This window comes from Microcaecilia unicolor, chromosome 9, assembly GCF_901765095.1.
Source record: "Microcaecilia unicolor chromosome 9, aMicUni1.1, whole genome shotgun sequence".
NCBI lineage: Eukaryota > Metazoa > Chordata > Amphibia > Gymnophiona > Siphonopidae > Microcaecilia > Microcaecilia unicolor.
The window spans coordinates 217122352-217143882 of record NC_044039.1 but is presented as its reverse complement, the minus strand read 5'-3'; the positions used below and the strand labels follow the sequence as shown (position 1 = coordinate 217143882).

Below are 21531 nucleotides of genomic sequence, written 5' to 3'. Positions count from 1 at the left end.
GAAGAAAAAAAAAAAAGCAAAAAATTATAAAGAATTGATAAGGTTATTACATCTCAATTGTCCTCTTTCATACACCGACAATATCCTTCACTTGGCATCAAATTTCCATTTGTGAACTGCCAGCAAGCACTGAAGACATGGTAGTCCAACAGATCTCCCCAAAGGATACCCCCAAGATGCAACCCAAAAATCAGTGCCACTCCAAATAGCACTTCCCTGGTTACAGAAGCATGCTTTTTCTGCATATAAAGAGAAACTTCAGCAGGAATATATTTGTATAAAAGCAATAGGAGCCTACTTTATTAAGGTAGATAAGTGCATTTTTGATCATTTTTATTGCCATATTATACAATTACTGTGCAGCATTAGAAAGAAACTATGACAAAGAGTTTCCTTATTATTTATGGTTCATTGTTAGATTGTAACAGTTTCCAAAAACTAGTTGTAAAAAAAAAAAAAAAAAAAGTAAGTCAAAAAGACGACTTAGTTTGCAACTGATTTGGAAACCAGGTGTGGGACTCCTGCTCAAACGAAGTGTATGCCATGGGACTGCTCTTACAGATACATCCATAGGGCAGCACAGAAGTACTTGGAAAGGAAAAGGGGAACTATTTTATATACCAAATTTAAATTGGTACAAAGTGGTTTACAAGTACTTTTTCTATTCTGCTCTCAGAATAACTGCACAACTCAGCCTGTATCGCAGGAGAATGATGCCTCTAATGCGGAGAAGCATAAGCAAGCCAGATATTAGAGAGGGACGTTATATCAGAAAAACAAGTTAGGAGATTTTAGACTGGATTAAGACAAAACGTATCAGGTGACAGCATTAATGTGGAGGAGTGGCCTAGTGGTTAGGGTGGTGGACTTTGGTCCTGGGGAACTGAGGACCAGAGTTCGATTCCAGGCACAGGCAGCTCCATGTGACTCTGGGCAAGTCACTTAACCCTCCATTGCTCCATGTAAGCCGCATTGAGCCTGCCATGAGTGGGAAAGCGCAGGGTACAAATGTAACAAAAATAAAATAGATACTATTGGAGATTCTACATGGAATGTTGCTACTATTGGAGATTCTACATGGAATGTTGCTATTCCACTAGCAACATTCCATGTAGAAGGCTGCGCAGGCTTCTGTTTCTGTGAGTCTGACGTCCTGCACGTATGTGCAGGACGTCAGACTCACAGAAGCAGAAGCCTGCGTGGCCACATTGGTGATCTGCAAGGGCCGACTTCTACATGGAATGTTGCTAGTGGAATAGCAACATTCCATGTAGAATCTCAAATAGTAGCAACAGTGGAGGAGTGGCCTAGTGGTTAGGGTGGTGGACTTTGGTCCTGGGGAACTGAGGACCAGAGTTCGATTCCAGGCACAGGCAGCTCCATGTGACTGGGCAAGTCACTTAACCCTCCATTGCCCCATGTAAGCCGCATTGAGCCTGCCATGAATGGGAAAGCGCGGGGTACAAATCTAACAAAAATAAAAAATAAATAAATTTTACCTTCGCTTCTAGGGACTCTTCTTTGTCACTGTCTTCATCTGGAAAATAAAAGGAAAAAAAAATTACTGAAATACACCTCAACTTTCATTTTACTTCTCAAATCCGAAACTGTCCTGAATTATCTGAAAGCAGATTATTCTGGGCACCCACGGTTCAACAATGCTTCAGTATAGCCACTCTGAACTCTCATCCCCTGTACTCTCACCACACTCATACCTCTACTCACAGAAAATGTATACCATATGATTTCTTGTTGTTAAGTACTGCCCCTTTTAGTTTCCCGTTGTTTCCCCCAATGTTTCACTGCTCTTTTCCATTGTTATATTCCTAAATGATACTCAGTTTGTCTCGCCTAACTCCTCACAATGTAATCCATAACAGAGTAGTAACAAACTGTATTTCTATCACTCACAACTTATTGTAAGCCACACTGAGCCCGCAAAAAGGTGGGAAAATGTGGGATACAAATGCAATAACAAATAAATAAATTTACACAAAAATTAAGCCAACTTGGTGATTCAGTGGTAGTGCTGCCCCAATGAGCAACACAGGGTCAATTCACCGAGCTAGAAGGTGCTGCCCTAGGGAGAAGGTTAATGCCAACCATCAAGCACTGGAGGAGTGGCCTAGTGGTTAGGGTGGTGGACTTTGGTCCTGAGGAACTGAGTTTGATTCCCACTTCAGGCACAGGCAGCTCCTTGTGACTCTGGGCAAGTCACTTAACCCTCCATTGCCCCATGTAAGCCGCATTGAGCCTACCATGACTGGGAAAGCGCAGGGTACAAATGTAACAAAAAACAAAACAGATACTATTGGAGATTCTACATGGAATGTTGCTATTCCACTAGTAACATTCCATGTAGAAGGCTGCACAGGCCACACTGGTGATCTGCAAGGGCCGACTTCTACATGGAATGTTGCTAGTGGAATAGCAACATTGCATGTAGAATCTCAAATAGTAGCAACAGTGGAGGAGTGGCCTAGTAGTTAGGGTGGTGGACTTTGGTCCTGGGGAACCAAGGAACTGAGTTTGATTTCCACTTCAGGCACAGGCAGCTCCTTGCGACTCTGGGCAAGTCACTTAACCCTCCATTGCCCCATGTAAGCCGCATTGAGCCTGCCATGAGTGGGAAAGCACGGGGTACAAATGTAACAAAAAAAACTCTGCTTGGGATTCGGGGTGCATATGCAACAGGTTCCAAAAGGTGGTGTCAATCTAAGTGTGAAGAACCCCCCCCCCCACCAACCTCTGGTTTCAGATCTCTCCTATAAGCTTAATAGCAGTAAGTGTGGCAAGTTCCTGCTGGGTTGTAGAGGAAGAGAAAACCAGAGAGGAAGGAAACGGAAGAGCTGTCCACATGGTTCCCCAACTGTAATACACCACCACATAATTGAAAAGTCATAATAGACTGTGATGGGCTAGTATCACAATTCATGCTGGGTGTTAATTACAAAAAAAACAGTACAAGATCATCTAAGAGCTGGGCTTCTTGAATAAGAATGTTAATTTTTTTTTTTTTTTTGTATTTGTCGTAAAAAGAAATGTGCTGTTACTAAGTTTACCATTTCTCAGTCAAAACTGAATCTGCTCCCATTCTCACACATTTTAGTTTGAATGAAATGCGCATGAAAAACCAAACTAAGTTACAGGCACTATTCCCAGGACATGTACCAAGTGACAGTTTATTCTGTAAACACCACATTTCACTCCTGCCATCACCCATTGCATCAGACACTTTGATATACCCGACACCAAAAGGGTGGGGCTGAAACGCTGGCTACAGAGAATTAAACACAACTTATATTCTTCCCATTAGTCAAAAAGTACACAAGAGAAACATTTCTCCACAGTCTGGTGTCCAACATATGTTAACACTGTAGATCCGTAGCCATTATGTGGTTTAGTGTCAGGAAGAGCTTAAGTGGTTGGAAAAGAATTGGATATAGATATTTCAAGAGTACTGCTTTATTAAAAATTAGTTTGTGTGACTCAAAAGTGCTTAGCTGGCACTGATGCATTACACTTGGAGATAATCAATCCCTTTCAACGTTTTGTGAAAATGAGCAAGTCTAATGCAACTCATAAGTGCGTAAGACAGTGGCCCGCCCCAGGTGTAGGTCGTTAGGGGGTGCTCAGTGCTGCCATGGATGTTCCCCCCCCCCACCCCCCCGGACTGGTGCGGTGCTGCCATGTACGTCTTCACCCCCCCCCAGACTGGTGCGCTATCGCTCTCCCCCACCACAACCTGCTGGCCTTTAAACTTCTAGGCCTCCGGCAGCACCAGCAATGTAAGGCGCTGACTTTGGTCAGCCTCGGAAGCATTCTCTGTACAGCGGGGGAATACGGACAGAGGGGAGGTTATAGATAGGAGAGTGCAAGTCAGAGGGAATGACAATGGACATGGTGAGAAAAAAAAAAGTCAAATAGGAGATAAGCAGAAGATGGATATGGATGGGGAACAGAGTGGAGAGAGAAAGATGGCGAGAAGGAGAGATGCTGGAATGCATCATATAAAAAGGAGAGTGAGACAGGATAGGTAGAAGGGAAAGAAAAGGCAGCGAAACCTGGCAGACACTAAATGGAAAGGGGGAGAGGGCAGACGAAGGATGGATGAAAGAGGGCAGAGAAAACAGACGCTGGCTGAAAGGGAGAGAGAAAGAGCAGATGTGGAAAGCAGAAAAAAAAAAAAAAAAAGATTTGCTTTAGAATAAAAGTAATATTGTAGCTGTGGTGATAAATAGAAAATGAAAATAAGGTGAATTTTGTTGGGACTAATTAATACGTTTTTGACTAACTTTCAGAGACCAAAACCTCCGTCCTTAGGTCAGGAGAGAACCATAATATACTGTACTGACCTGAGGAAGGAGGTTTTGGCCTCTGAAAGCTAACTGAAAAATGTATTAGTCCAATACCAATAAAATGGTACCTTTTTTCTATTTTTTTGTTTTATTTCTATTTGTTAACGTTAATTTGTAAAGTGGTCATTGGCATTTGCCAGTTTTTTCATTTGCTGTCCTTATATTTAGCACAGTACTAAGGGACATGCATCACTGTATGCAGGATCTGGCCTCTTGGAGTTTCAATTTGTCTACATATTTCTATTTTAGTTTGTGGTTACTTATTCTATACTTGGTGAGGATGTAGCTGTGCTCCATGTTTGTGAATAAGAGACATGGTTTTCTGTTGGCAAGATCATTTTCACTAATGTCTTGTTTAGTATTACAATATATTGATGTTCCAGTGCTTACTGCAATGTTTAAGACGCTGTCTTTCCTAGGTACACCCTTGTGCGACTTGTGGATTACTAAAAATAATATTTTCATATAGAGGTGTTAAAAATGATCGGCCCCAGGTGGCAAATACGCTAGGTACGCCACTGGCATAAGAATTGCCATTCTGGTACAGACCACAGGTCCATTAAGGTCAATATCTTTTTTCCAACAGTGGCTAATTCCAAGTTGGAAGTACCTAAAAAGATGCCAAAAGAGGGAATACATTCCCCGCTGCTTATTTGAGGAAGCAGTGGATTTCCCCAAGTCCACCTTAATGTGGTATAGACTATTCTTCCAGGTACTTTTTTAAACCCCTGCTATACAAACCACTTTTACTACATTCTCTGGCAACAAATTCCAGAGCTTAAGTTATGACTTGAGCACAAGAAATACTCCATTTTAAAATGTACTGCTCAGTAACTTCTTTACATGCATCCTAGTCCTTGTAAATCCCTTGCTCACCTTTATGAAAATCTCTGATACACACTCCACTCATAAAACTGTTACTGGATGTACACATAAGAGACTCTCTGCTCGTCAGAGCTTACAATGTATTCAAGACAAGCAGGACAAAACAAAAAAGGATTATGGAGTTATGGGCACGATTAAAACAAACAGGTACTGAACACGTGACTTGGAGGGGGGGGGGGGGTTAAGAGAAAAGCAGTTTCAACATGTGGGCTTTTAGCCTGGATTCGAATAGAGCCAGAGATATACCATGACATTCCAAGTTAAGTGAAGTCTATTCAGGCATATAGCACTGTGTCTGGAGTACAGTGTTGCATGGGGGCAGAAATTTCACCCATCCCCAATGGAATGTAACCCATACTCTCCTGTACCCACTAAGATCCATTCCATCCCCACCCATAGCTGCAGGAGTAGACATTTGATCACAGCCCCCCCCCCCCCCCCCGTTTCCTCCTAAACCCAACAGCCTCCCATGGCTTTTACCACATTCTCTGGCAACAAATTCCAGAGCTTAATTACACATTCATTTTCTGAGATTTGTTTTAAAATTTACTACTTAGTAGCTTCATTGCATGCTCCCTAGTCCTTGTATTTTTGAAAACAGTAAACCAGTGATTCACATCTACCCATTGCACTCAGTATTTTATAGACCTATTATATCTCCCCTCACCCATCTTTCTCCAAGCTAGTCGTCCCATCCCCTTCTCAGTATCTTTTCTAATTCTGCTATACAGAGAAAGAAACCGGTTTCAGTAGTCTGTTGGACAAAGTAGTTTTTGATTCTGGCTTCTTGCTTAGTACCGAAAGTATGTGGTTTTTGCATCTAAGGCACGCTTCTTTTCCTAATTCTCTTCTCGTCTTCCTTATCTGTGCTTAAGCTGTTTCCCCCATTATCTTCATTTGGATCCTGCCACTTTCAACTCATTTTTTAACATGTTGGCTGTCGTTTGGCCTTCCTGCCACCTTGATGGAATATATCTGATCTGGGCTTCCAGGATGGGGTTTCTTTTTTTCTACATCCATATCAGTTAAAAAAAAAAAAAAAAAAACCTTCCAAGTTTACATTTCCCTCATTTTATCAGTCTACGCTTTGAAAGTTAAATACTAATGCAGCAGCTTTCCTGTATATACTCATTCTAGTTACTAAATCAAATTTGCTGTTATGATTGACTAATGGCCCCCAACACAGATACCTCTTGCCCTAAATCCTGTGTTCCATTAAGGACTAGATCTAAAACTGCTTCTTGGTTCCTGAACTAGATACTCAATGAAGCAGTCAACTTCATCTGAATACTTGACCTCCCTGTCTACCTAGCATGCCCCAATGTTACATTTTACCCAGTCAATATTGGGATAATTAAAATTGAGCCATTTTGAAGCAGTGTGCTGTAGAAGTCTATGAGCTCCCTGAAGGAACAAACCAGTGCAAGACGCCTCTATGGGAAAAAATTGAAGTTCCTTCGCTAAATGGAAAGCTAAGTACTTTAGTTTACGAGTTCATAGTTTGAGCATTTTTTAAGTCTATTTTGTCTGATTCCAGTGGACCTTTTCCCTGAAGTTATGAAACTAGGCTGTGTCAGTGAAGGTTCCCACGGTGTTGGAAACTGCTGCAAGTGGCGTTAAGTCACATTTTAAAAATGTTTTTATATTTTGACCATTAAAAAAAAAATTTAACGAAAAGCTAACAAAATTAAAATGTTGGATTGATGAAGATGTGAACAATGCTGCTCTTATGCTGCTCTTGAATGTCTGGGTGGCAATGTTGGAGCTGTGAACTGATGATCCTTATATTAGCAGTATGAAAATCTTGAAAAATTTATGATATTGCTACTGCATTGTGTTTTAAGTCAACAGTTACAATTACTGTATTTCATAAGATTAGAGCACTGAGCAGTTTGCACCAAGGTCTCTTTCTCCACTAATTTTTGAATAAAGGATTTTGAGGTTTTTTTTGTAGGGAACCCTTTCAATGTTGGTTTAGAGCTTTTTGTTTTGATTTTGTTGGTAATTCAAATTGTGCATTAGTATTGTATTTAATGCTTTGTTAGCTTCCCTTATTTCTACTACGATTTCAACCCATGTCTGCCTATGTTCTGACCAGGTCGATGACAAGATCACAGTTTTTTCCCTTTCCAAAATGCAATCTCTCAACTATATGACTATTTTACCTGTATAATACTGAGTGTCAGCTGTTGGTAAGAATATTATGTCCCAGTTCAGACAGTACCAGCAGTAAAGGTTTTCAAACTCAGTTAGATTTAAGCAACACCTGCTGAAAGAAAACAGCAATACTTGTTTCAGATGCTACCCTGAGCCTGTTGTATGAAAAGGGGAAGTGACTGCTGAATTTCAGGACAAGACCTTGGAACACTATTATACAGTAAGGAATCACACATGGCCAAATCCTTTGTACTTAAAGTAAGCCAAGACAAACGAAGAATAGCAGATAAGCCCCAACAGACAAGATCAGGCTACTAATGCTTCTGACCAAACTGTGCAATACCGAGAACTGGAAATAGAACTAATGTTTGACCACAAATAAGTCATGAGAAGGCTCCATCTGGTCCTGTGTGTTAAGCATGTGAGTATGGGAGAAGAATTTTATCTAAATATGTCCTTCCAGATATACAGGCATGCTGCCCAGGCTAGTGAAACGAAGAAAAAAAAAATTCTTCCTCCACTTCTGGTTCATCACCACAAATTTTCAATGTAAACTAGTTCAAGCAGGTCCTTTTCAGCTGCTGCTGCGTCCAGAGGTTTCTGTTCTGTATAGGTGAGCTACTGCACTAAAAAGTATCATTACTGCATGGTACAACAAGGACCTAAATTTTCATACTATGAACACTAAAGATGCAAAGTAAAAACTAAATGAGTTCTAAAAAAAAAAAAAAAAAAAAAAAAAAAAAAAGAAATTTGGTTTCAAATCCCACTTTACGAGCCTTGGCATTGTTCCCTGAAAGCAGCAGTGCCACTGTGATGCTACACGAGTTACATTTGCAAAGAGCAGAAAGCCAAGATGGGGCAGGACATTCAAAAACAAGCCCGAGGTAAACACACAACTGGCAAAGGCAGTGGAATGAGTTGGGCCACGATTACCAATATTTTGCCCACCACAGCATCAGCAATTAAAAAGCCTGGGGATGTGGTCGGAGATGGGAAGGGACTAACCAAACCAATCAGAAAAGGGGTTCTGCTGTCCCTGTAAACTGGATCTGAAAATGAATGCTGGGCAGTGGGCTTCCCACAGCCAGTCAAGTTTTCAGGATAGCCACAATAAATATGCAAGTTTCTCACACATAGTCATGAACATGTTTAGACTGGCACTAAGGACTGTGGTTGTTTTTCTCCATGTATTTATTCATAGCTCATTAAGTTATGAAAGTATTTTCTTTGTTTACTAAGCTGTTAGTCTTAATGCACGGTAATTTCCATGTTAACTAATACAAAATAGGTTGGATAAAACAGGAGACGGAGTGACGTCAACATGTTAAATAGGGTACTCTCAGTTTCCACTGCCCTGCACAGCCATCATCCCTGCACACTCAAAACAAAGCAAACAAACCTATGAGCTGCTGCATCCATGTTGTCATTCTTTGTTAGCATATTAATTTAAATCTCAACTTACATTTTCAAACATGTCCAGAGTAACTTTTCATTTCATAGGGAGAGTAGTAATTTGTTATAAACCCTAATCTGTGTGTCATTTGGAGGGGATGGTTATAGGGACACCCTTGCATGTGTTATATTCGTGCAGAGATTTTTCTCTCCTGGTAAAGGGCCACTAAAACATGTTATGAGAATCAGGTGTTCAATAAAGAGTTTCTATTTATTCACTTATTTATGGCAAGTTATATCCCACATGAAACATGAATTAGGTTCAAACTTGGGAGCATTAAAAATTTTTCTCTTCCTGTGCCTACATCAAAAGAAAGTGATGGCATGTGGGAACTGCCTCTGTTCTGTGGATTGCAGTGGTATATTATAAAAATGCACTCAATATTACTGTTATTTAAAAGACGGAATGAATGAGTGCAGAGCTACCTTCATGCAGAAGTCTAGGGTCAGTCTAAATGTGCCAACATTGTCCAGTTCAGCACACTATTAGCTGCCAAAGTTCATACAAAGTTAATTATGTTCAATGGAAAATTAATCTGTTGGCTCAGGCTGCTTGCTATGTGAATATTCCATCACTTTCATTACAAAGTATTACATATTAAGGGCATTTGCTTTAAACTTTGTTTTAATTCATTTATCCAGTCCTTACATGCACATGGCTTTGCTTTTTAAACCTGAAGATGAATCTTAAGGGTGGTGGAACAATTAAGCTATAAACTGACTGCTTTGGGTCCTGATCTGCTGTCTGGAATTTTGGAAAATGGAAATGACAAAATAAAAATTAGGAGTCCTGTCTACCAAGATGTGCTAGAATTTTTAGCACACACCTTAAAATTAGAACATGCTAGATGCCCGACACCCATATATTCCCTATGGATGTCTTTAGGATTTAGTGCGCACTAAAAACACTAGCACACCCTTAATGCTGCTTAGTAAACAGGGCCTTTACTTTTGCAATGTGTATGGATGCCTGTTCTGGAATATATATATATATATGATGATCTATACTTATGGCTATGATTTCAACATCTGGCATCAAAGGACCGACTTTCAAAAGCCCACTTGGGTATATATGCTAATCTCAACTTTTGTTAAACGTTTCAGACATCCATCTATTTACTCCCATGATAACTGAATTCTATTATTCTGTCTCATTGCATTTTCAAATGTAAGCCACATTGAACCCGACTTTGCTTGGGATAATGTGTGATATAAATGTTAAAAAAAAATCTTATCCTTCACCTTTAAAGATACTCCCTATCCAGCTAGATGGTGGTGGCACAAGGAAAGCAAGTTTGGTCCAGTGAAGACTTAACTCAAAGTAACCTATTCCTTAGCTGGGCCCTAATATTACCATATTGAAAATGTGACCATGGTTAAGTTCCACTAATAAGCTGAACGATTGACTGGCTTTCTTGAAAGGATTATATAAACTTTGCATACATGACTAGGGACACAAACATTTATTCAATATCAAAATTCCTCATGCACAGCTCAAAACAACCTTTTAGGGTGTGGATAGTGTTCACAATGAGCTCCTTATATTATCAACCAGGTAGAAGAGTTCAGTTTTGGCACAGTATAAGCACACAAGGACAAAATATAGGAAAACCAATGGACTGCATTAGGGGCTTAAAGCCCAGTTATCTTTAAACAAAAGATCTGCAAGAAAAAATATATTTTTAAAATATTTTGACTTACCCCTGAAACATGTTCAAAATTGAATAATCCATTTGTTAACACAAAACAGATGAAGATGTGATTCCATGTGACCCACCAATGAAAGGAGAATTTAATTTCAATATATTCCATCTAACACCAGGCTTCCCAAGGCAGGTTACAACAGTTAAGACAAACCCACCAGGATATCCTCACTGAAATTTTTGCCTTCTGTATTGTATAGAACAGTGTAGAAAAATGAGCAAACAATACAGAGCTTAACTGCTTTTGCTACCAGCCACAATCATTTATAAGCTGTTTTAGGGCCCTGATTACTAAGCCGTGCTATAGGCATGCTAATGCTAGAGAGACCCGTAGGAACATATGGCAGTCTAGCATTAGTGCACGCTAAAAAGTTAGCACACCCACAGCGCAGCTTAGAAAACAAGGCACTTAGTGATATTCAATTTTTGTTTTATGATATTTACTAGTAAAAAAGGCCCGTTTCCGAAACCAATGAAACGGGCGCTAGCATGTGGTTTTTTTTTGTGTGTGTGTGTTATGTGTCAGAGTTATTTTGTGTGTGTGTGTGGGTGTGAGGGTGCGGTGTGTGTGCAGGTTGTTGGTGTGTGTCTTGTTTTGTTTTTTTGTTTGGGGGTTGAGGGATGTGCTGTGCTGGCAAAGTGGGTTGGATTGGTGTGTGGCTTTGAGGGTGTGTTTGTTGTATTGTGTGTGTGTGGTTTTGTCTGTCAAGGAGGTTTGTGGAGGGGGTCTTTTTGTTGGTGAAATGTAAATGTGGTTATAGGGGGGTCAGCCTTTGTTGAGTGTTGGTTTTTTTTTCCATTTTTTTTTTTGTGTTGTGCTGAGGCAGCAGGGTTGTTTTAGATGGGCAGAAGGTAGAGGAGCACGTTCTTTGTCTGTATTTTTTGGCCATTTCAGGGCTGCTGTAGGGGAATGCTGGAAGAGAAATGTGCTGTTGGAAGCAGCGCCATCTTTTTCCATTGGGCTGGGGTTCTGGGCATCCTGGAGGTGGGTGATGGCTTGCCTGAGGATGGGGATGGTTGTTTTAAGTTGGCGGAAGGGAGAAGAGCACGGTCTCGGGCCGTCGGGGGGGATCCGGTATGTTTGGTCCATTTCAGGCCGGCTGCTGGGGAATGCTGGAACATTTATGTGCTGCAGGAATCAGCGCCGTCTTTTTCCGGGTGCTCGGGGAATCCCCGAGGTGGGAGACTGCTTGCCCGAGGCTGGGGATGGTTGGGCACGTCCTTGGCCGCTTCGGCAAAAGGGGAAGAGGAAGGGGGTGGGGAGTTACCTGCAGCCGCCTGAGAAACCATGTATTCTTTGTTTTGTATTAGTTTGCATTTCTGTTGAAGAAAGAGTGGATGCCTTTCGAATGATGGAGGTGGTGCGTCGGTGTGCGGTTGTTTCGTTAGTTTGGCAGCCAGTCTCCAGCGATTCCTAGGCAGGGAACGAGTACTCCTCCCCCTTCCTTGGTCGCTGTTTGCTGCTGGCTGGGTCGCAGGTAATCCTTCCAGCTGGGCCGCAGCTTGTCCTGTTCGCCCACGTCCCAGATGGTGACGGGCACGTTGTTTTCCGGCTCCTCTGACTCCATGTCAAGTGATCCCAAATATAGTCTGTGCTATAGGCCCTCTGGCACTCTTCAGTACTGACATTAGGCATTTAAAAAATTTTCCCCCCCCTCTCCCCCGGTCTATTTTTGCACATACCCACAAGCAGGAATATTCTTCTCTCGTTCCAGCGGTGGTTCTGTGCTCTCCGTGCTGCACAGATAATGAGCCATTCTGCTGGGGAATGCTCCTCCCTTATTGTCACGTAGTTTCCTCTGATTGGTCCGTCTTACGTTGCCTAGTGTTGCCTGGGAACGGTGTTGTGATGGTCCTTTGTGTTTCAGAATGTTGAGGGTGTTTTTTCTGATTGGTCCGTCATGCGAGGGCGGGGCAGAGACATGGTCAGTGTTCTGGCTTCACCACCATGAATCCATGAACGCTTCAGTGAGTGACTGACTTCAGAACGTTGTCTTCAGAACGTTGAGGGTGAGTTTTATTATAGTAGATATTTAGATATTGGAAGCTTTCAAATAAATTAAAAAATCTGCCCAATAAGTTAAAAAAAAATTCTCCTCTCCACCTTTTAAGGCACTATCCAACTGAAAGCTTTAGACTTGTTACAGATGGACCACACATAGGCAGTCCCTTATTTATAATAATCTTTTGCGTGTAAAAATGTAGCAAGCCCCGCCTCCTCGACCACACCTTAACAGGAGGTAGTTAATTGTTATCTCAGCAAGTGTAGCTTACTGCAACACAGTTAATGCATGATAATGACATTTCCACAGTGGCAATTGAATAGGAAGCTGTTGGGAACAATTGAAGAGGTTTTCTGGCTACCACACAAATTTTGGCAGTTTTATACATCTTGGCTATTTTCTAAACCATGGGGGAAACGAAAACCCTAAGCAGTAATCATCCTACCCAATTTAAAGTCAGAAAATAGAAATGTGTTGCAAACTATATCAAGAAACTGAGAACTGAAAGAGGTAGCTAGAAGTCAGGGTAACACCTACGCATTCGGCACACTTATTCCTCCACCTTCCAGGTGAATACTCTAGTTTTGGTCCAACTTTCTGTTGAGGGTAGTAAAGAGTTGAATATTATAAAACTAGTAAAAAAGCCCCGTTTCTGATGCAAATGAAACGGGAGCTAGCAAGGTTTTCTTCTGTGTGCATGTGGGAGTGTGTGTGTCCCTGCCCTCTTTCCCCTCCCCCCTCTGAGTCCTTCACTGTTACAGAGCCAGCGATTTGATTTCGTGCTCTGTTTTTCTTCACTGACTGTTTGTGTTAGAGGGCGGGGCAGACACTCATGGGGAAACCGGATATCTCTCCCCCTTCACACTTCCGGCTGGAGGCTTCATAGAACGCTGGTGTTGCCTTTTATATAGAGAGATACCAAATTAGATATTCAGTCGATCAGATTGGCATCACATTCAGTGAACATACAGCTGACCACTGCAAGAACATGGAGTTTCTCATATCTAAAATAGGGTGGATTTTACTGCTCTGTGCTTCAGATATTATGGTACAAGAAACTCAATTTTAAGTTATTTCTTTATGTTGTAATTACATTCATTGCACCGCTAAGAAATTTAGCATGTAAGATTAAGCTTGCCTTTTGTGTTCCTGCCCTGCAGCCCCATTTGCAACCTCACTTCAGTATCGAACTGATATCACAATCAAAAACTATGGAAACTTCAGGGGAGAAAAACCAATCAAAAGCCAAGGGTGAATTCTATAGCAAAGATCTAGCAAACAGTTAACACAGTAGTTAAGACAGAAAAAAAATAAAAAGAGATGAAATAAGCTAAAAAGAGATCACATTATTTGGAACACAACTAGCATTTATGAAACTTCTGCTGTCATGTAAGCCGGGTTTCATTCCAAAGCTTGGATTTTGGATCTTGGGCCAAGCAGGTGTGAAAATGCAGTGGAGCTAGTGTTCACAGCCCCCAGGGTGGGGGTCCTAGTTACTGCACAAACAGACTTGTTGCATTCGTACCTGGTTCTGGAAGGAGCCACCGTAGCCACTGACCAAGGACTGTCACTGTGGTGGCATGGATTATAAGGATTAAAAAGGAAATAAGGGGGGGGGGGGGGGGGAGAATAGTTCTACATTATTCCAAAGAAGATTCATGGAAACACACATCTGAGGTAGATACTCAAAAGGTGTATGTGTTGTATGTATAGGTGTGGGGGGGGGGGGGGGGGGGGGGAATTGGTGAATTAAAGCTATCCCCCAAATCTGAGAAAAGCATGACTGCTGTTAAAGGAAAAACATTAGAAGAGGGGAACAGCTAGTCTGAAGCACCTTGTTCCCACAGGTACCAATCTTTAAAAAAAAAAAAAAAAAAAAAGTTTTATAGTGTTCTCATTCCCTATTTTAATTACTGCAATGGATTACTGATAGGACTTTAAAAAAATTATCTTAAAGCACTGCAACAACACACAGATTTGCCTACTAGGAACGCAAAAAGATCATGAACTTTCCTCAATCTCCACTACCCCAGCTGTAAAGGCCATAAAAACAATACATGACCTAACAATCTTCCGTAGACTAATGAAAACTGACCTGTTCAAGAAGGCATACCATAACGATCCATCCTATATACAAAATAAACACGAACTAGACAAAACCGAACTCTTGTCACTTCACTGTTTAACCTCACTGCTATTAATGAAACCTACACAATACGCACCACCACTTCCATTTCCTAAGTTGAAAATGATAACTCTATAGTCGAACTATCACTCAGAAACCTCCATGCAATACCATAATGTATTCCTCTGTACCATGTATGTATGCACCTTAATGCAAAACCATTTGTAATTTTGTACCCGGAAAAGGAGGTCACTCAGAAACCACTATGCAATACCACAATGCACTCTAAACCATATATGTATGCACCTTAATGTAATACCATTTGTAATCCTGTACCCGGAAACAGCGATCGCCATCACAGCATAATGTAAGCTACATTGAGCCTGCAAATAGGTGGGAAAATGTGGGATACAAATGCTACAAATAAAAATAAAAACACCTCAGCTAGAGTACTTTCTGGAACTTCTTTATATTCACATTACTTCTACCCTGAAAAACAAACATTGTACTGTTTTGGGGGGGATCTTGCCAGGTACTTGTGACCTGGATTGGTCACTGTTGGAAACAGGATACTGGGCATGACGGACTTTCGGTCTGTCACAGTATGGCAACACTAATCCTTTATTACATAAGTACACACGTTTAAGATTCTTCTGCTAATTTTCAAAATCTTAAAATAATCTGATTTCACAGGTTGTCTCAACTAGAACACAAGGACCTTACTTGAGTAAAGTGGTGTGGTAGCCATGTTAGTCCACTTTAAAGGAAACAAATAAAACGAAAGAAAATAAGATACCTTTTTCATTAGACTAACTTGATACATTTTTTGATTATCTTTCAAAGGCAACCCTTCAGCTATTCAAAAACTGTAAAGTTAGTCCAATCTTATTTTCATTTCTATGGGGTCCTCAAGGTGTGCTAACAGATTCAGCACACACTAAATAAGACGTCCACAGGAATATAATGGGCATCTTATTTTGTGTGTATTAACTAGTATACACTAAATCTATTAGCGCACCTTATAAAAGGACCCCTATGTATTTTATTTCTATTACCTTTAAGGACCTTACCTGAAATTCCCTCCGAGTAATCAAATTAGAGGAATATAGGATGTCAATCTTTAAAGTAATAGGGCCTAAATTATGGAACACCTTGCTTTCAGAGTTGAAAACATCACAAAAACTTAATTTTAGAGAGAGTTTGAACAAAGTTATGGCATGGCTAAATAAAACTGTTTGAAACCTGTTTAAAAAGGCATACCCTACCGATCCTACATAAATGCCTGATCTTTGCAACACAAAAAAAACTAAACGACGTAATGGACATAACTCTTCCGCTGTACGATATGAACTTTATCCTACCACAGCACCACTTTGTATTTGTTTAAACCGGAGTCTGTAACACCTCTCTGGTACTATGCAAGCCACATGAGCCTACAAATAGGTGGGAAAGTGTGGGATATAAATGTAAAAATAAAACAAAAAAAACTGTAAGCCTTGTTTGCAACACATTATGACAGTTTTTGTCAGCTGAAACAAAAAAGTTTTTTTTTTTTTTTTTAGTGATTATGTATGTTTTAACTGATCTGCCAGGAACATTTGGATCATGTGGAATACAAATACTGTAAATAATCTGATTTCTTGATTAAGACACAAGACCTAAGCATCGCCACACCACACTGGGTCAGACCAAAGGTCCATCTAGCCCAGCACCCTGTCTCCGACAGTGGCCCATCCAGGTCACAATCACCTGACAAGATCCACGGAGCAAAGCATTTTGTACTGCTTGTCCCAGGAATATTGTATTGTATGCCAGAAAGCCATACAATAGAAATATAAAGTACTACTACTACTTAGCATTTCTATAGCGCTACAAGGCATACGCAGCGCTGCACAAACATAGAAGAAAGAGTCCCTGCTCAAAGAGCTTACAATCTAATAGACAAAAAATAAAGTAAGCAAATCAAATCAATTAATGTGAACAGGAAGGAAGAGAGGAGGGTAGGTGGAGGCGAGTGGTTACAAGTGGTTACGAATCAAAAGCAATGTTAAAGAGGTGGGCTTTCAGTCTAGATTTAAAGGTGGTCAAGGATGGGACAAGACGTAGGGGCTCAGGAAGTTTATTCCAGGCGTAGGGTGCAGCGAGACAGAAGGCGCGAAGTCTGGAGTTGGCAGTAGTGGAGAAGGGAACAGATAATAAGGATTTATCCATGGAGCGGAGTGCACAGGAAGGGGTGTAGGGAAAGACGAGTGTGGAGAGATACTGGGGAGCAGCAGAGAGAGTACATTTATAGGTTAGTAGAAGAAGTTTGAACAGGACGCGAAAACGGATAGGGAGCCAGTGAAGCGACTTGAGGAGAGGGGTAGTATGAGTAATGCTACTCATAAAAGGTGTATCTTAAGCACACTGTTATAAGAGAAGAGCTTGATCATTTGTTCAAATTCATTGGACTCTAGGACGTTAAGAGCCTCTTATCAAGCTGCGTGGGCTCATGGATCCCGATGCAGTTACGCCAACAAAGGCCCTTTCACTTTGAATGGGCTCCATCAGCATTGCCACATGGGAATAATAGCGTGGCTTGATAAAAGAGGCCTAAGTGAGAAATAGCACGGGGAAAAAAAACGATACATGAACATTTGCTAGGGGTGAGGCCCCCACCATCAGAAAGTGGGACATGAAAGTCTGACCCTTATTTTGAGTTCTTTGCCACTCATTTTTTCAAACTTGAATGAGGAATTTATATACAACAGGCCTATGGCTGAGGTATCAGCAGGATTTCGGAGTGAGAACGAGAAGAGATTGGATTTTACAATTTTTTTCTTAAATTAGCTATTTGAACAGTTATAAAGTCTAGATGATTTGGTGCAATTATGTGGTATGGTTCATTATGCTAAGAAATTACTTTATGGTCCCTCACATTACAATGATCATTACAGAAATTACATTTGTTTATGGCTCTGATAGTCCATATTTCACAAGCCAGCTCTCATTCTACTTGTATACCAGAGTTAATGTAAAAAAAATATTTAAAACGAGTTTTTCAACACCATACAAGAAGTTAACCCCATCATAATAATTCATCTCCAGCACAATGGCCTTCAAAGTAGGCTAGTGTTTGAAGAAACACTATGTGAGAGCCTGAAGTAAAACAGTAGAGGACATCAGATGACAATGCACATGATCCAACAAGGTGGCACCCATCACTCCATGCAGGTACACTCCTTTGTACTCAAATACTGGCATCACAAACAGGGCAGTCGGCCACCCACCCCAACTCCGAACACAAGTGCTCATTTTCATATACTAAAACCCACATAAAACTTGGTAAGTCTGCGCGCTTTGAAAATAAGTGATTATATTTTTTACTACTGTATAATCATATTCATTGTCCATACTTGATTAAACCCAACCCACCAATGTACTCTCAGTATCAACTTTAAAATATATTCCCCTCTCCCTCCGAGATACACTCATTGCATATATGATAAGGTGTAAAATAGGCATACTTAGATCTTGAGCTGTCTCTGCTATTTTCAGGATACAGACCATAGAAGTCTGTCCAGCATTGGCCTTACTTCCCAACTACTGGGGTTGCCACCTAAGCAACCCAAGCACCATTCTGTTTTGATATCAACACATTTTTAAATTTTGCACTCTGGAAGGGCATTCTATTCACCACCTTCTCTAAAAAGTACTTCCTAAGTCAACCCCCCTGCATTCTCAATTCATGTCCTCTGGTTCTATAAATTGCCTGTCACTGGAAAAAAAAAGGTTTTTTTATGTATATTAATAATGTATATTAATAATAATTCTAGAAAATGCAGATCTAGCTGCTCTTGCTGGTGGAGTAGGTAACTGAAAATGTAACTGATAAGGTAAACGTCCTAAAATTCAAAGATTTGTTTTTTTTTTTCAAGAGGAAAATGTGGACATCTTAGTCTTGATAGATGTTTTTGTGCCTCTACTACTGGGCTTTTTGTGGCAGTGGGCAAGACTCATCTTTGGAAAAGCCCGATTTGAAAGCGCAAAACCCCTCTGCGAAAAACTACACTGGCTCCCAATAAAAGATTTTGAACGCATCGCCTTCAAAATCTGCACTATGGTTCACAAAATTATCTATGGTGAAGCACCGGGATACATGACAGACTTGATCGACTTACCAACCAGAAACACATCCGAATCAACACAAACGTACCTAAGTCTCCACTACCCAAGTTGCAAAGGTCTCAAATATAAACCAACGTACGCATCCAGCTTTTCCTACATCAGCGCCCAAATGTGGAACGCGCCACCAAAAGCCTTGAAAACCACATATGACCACTTACACTTCAGAAAAACACTTAAAACCCATCTGTTTAAAAAGGCTTACCCTACCGATCCAACATAAATTGCCTGATCTCTGCGACACAGCAACATTAAAGTTCGTAATAGTCACTACACAACTCTCCCGTTGTAGGATTACTTTGTGATCCTACCGCAACATCACCTTGTATTTGTTTACTCCAGAGTCTGCACGCAGCTCTCCGGCACAATGTAAGCCACATTGAGCCTACAAATAGGTGGGAAAATGTGAGACTGTGCTTTTACTAACCTATTGGCTCTAATTATACCAAGGGTGACAACCTCCAAACAAGGGGCTCCTATACCCTCAAGATACTGATAGTTGATATAGGCCTAGAATATAGTTTCATCTGAAAGGAATGATTAAAACAAACTCCATGAGCTCATCTTCCACACACTGTATTCCAGTCTTTTAATTTAACAAATTATGTTACTACATAATTTCAAGAGAATGTTAAAGATCTAGCAACATTTGAGCACAAAATCAAATCCACTTTGATCTACACGACAATTTTACATATTTAACACTAGCATTATGAACTCTCTCCCAATAAGAGGTGAACCTTCCACAGCCCATTTCAAATGAGAAAACAACACGCACCTGTTTTTCAACAGGCCTAATAGTATCCCTCCTTCTCTCATCTCTCTCCTAGAGGGAGGCAACGGTATCTGCATTTGAGCCACCTTAAGCTTCTTCATGCAAGTGTACTTTTGCCCTATTACTCAAGTCATTTCCTTTCTACTCCCATTCCTCTCTCATGCGACTTAAATTTTGTAAAGCTGCTCTGGTGCTTTTGTGAAGAATCCATTTTCACCAGTAGGTTTTCACATACATAAGAAGTGTTACCCGCACATTGCATACAATATGCAAATTCCTGCAGGCCTAATCACAATACCACAGGCAGCCCACACCATATGCTCCGTGCTCCTCCAGCTGGGAGCAAACGCCCACCCCATACATGCACAGCTTCCTAAAGTGTGGGCATGATGGTACAAAATACACATTTGGGATCACAACCTGGGTAGGTTCTCCACAGATACATCATTATTCTACAACTCTTGGGGGGTCACACAATTGCATTTGGCTGCTATCATGCTATCATGCACTGTTGTACACACAGGAACTCCATAGCCTCAGCTTAACATTGTGTTTGCTTAAAGTTTGCACAATTTAAAACTTGAACACAGGTCTCCTATTATAATTGGCTTGGTCCTGGATTTTTTTTTTTTTTTGCAAGTTTATTTAGATGGCTTGTACAACACTTGGATAGTTCCTGACTAGCAGTATACCGAGATACTTGATATTAATAATCACACAAATACATTTAACACAAAAGTAGCCATCCAGGGTCAACCCAATGGTCAAACTAGCCCAGTATCCTGTTTCCAACAGTGGCCAATCCAGATCACAAGTACCTGGCAGCAACATTCCATACTACTAATCCCAAGGTAAGCAGTTGCTTCCTGTGTCTTGTCTCAATAGCAGCCTATGGACTTTTCCTCCAAGAACTTGCCCAAACCTTTTTTTTTTAAACCCAGCGATGCTAACCACTTCTCACGTCCTCCAGCAAAGAGTTTAACTCTCCGTTGAGTGAAATTCCTCCTCCTCCCAACGCACTATTCTACCCCCAGGGGCAACACGAAGAGCAAAAGCAGGACCGGGGGAGAGGCGCGAGCCGTGAGGTCCCTTGGGGTGGGGGGGGGAGGGGGGGTCCCTCAGCCCGAGCCGCCCCCGGTGACTCATTCCCCACACTCTTCCCTCCCCCCCCTCACTCACCAGCAGCAACCGGGAGCCGGCAGAGCAGCGCCGTCAGAGCCAGGAAGCAGCAGGCGTAATTCAGCAGCGGCCGGACCCAGCCTCTCATGATCCCCGGCGACACTCCGTGCCCTCCCGTCAGCCTGTAACCGGCAGCCCCGCGGCCCGAGCGACAGGAGCCCCCTACAGCAGTCAGAGGAGCGCGCGCGCCACCAATCCACGCCGTCCGCGATCACACCCGCCGCCGCAACAGCCAATAGCCAGCGCCCCTCAGCAGCCGCAGCTTTTATTCGCTGCCGACCAGCAGACATGGCCCGCTCTGATTGGTCTCAGCCGTGAGGGTTCTCGTTTCGGGTTGGACGAGGCGCTTAGCCGGAAGACCGAAAACCAAAGCGCAGGCAGGGAACCGCCGACTACAAGACCCAGAAGGTCCTAAAGGAGCGGCTCTTTTTAAGGCCTTCTGGGTCTTGTAGTTTGGTTTTCGGTCTTCCGGCTAAGCGCCTCGTCCAACCAAAAAAAAGAGAAGCCTCACAGCTGAAAGCCTTATGTGCAACGGCCTGATGGGAAATGGAGTCTTTAACTGGCTTTGGCCGGAGCAGGTGCAGGAGATAGCCTAGTGCCAAACTGACAGGTCTGTTCAGACTCAGAGCCAATCCTGTTGCTGGGAGGGAAGTGCAGGCGGGGCTAAGGAAATGACAGTTCGCTCACTGATAGGGCTGGCTCTGATGATTGACATCACTGGTTTACA

General features: G+C 41.7%; 1 protein-coding gene across 1 annotated transcript in view; it reads right to left on the bottom strand.

The window, feature by feature from the left end:
• Positions 1-21028, bottom strand: part of SEL1L (SEL1L adaptor subunit of ERAD E3 ubiquitin ligase) — an 87405-nt gene extending 66377 nt beyond the window's left edge. Inside the window, exons 1-2 of the mRNA XM_030214446.1 lie at positions 20805-21028; positions 1500-1537 (exon numbers count right to left, since the gene is read on the bottom strand). Of these exons, the coding sequence (XP_030070306.1) occupies positions 1500-1537; positions 20805-20892 (126 nt within the window). The 5' untranslated portion in view covers positions 20893-21028. The remainder of the gene's footprint in view (positions 1-1499; positions 1538-20804) is intronic.
• Positions 21029-21531: the final 503 nt, after the last annotated feature.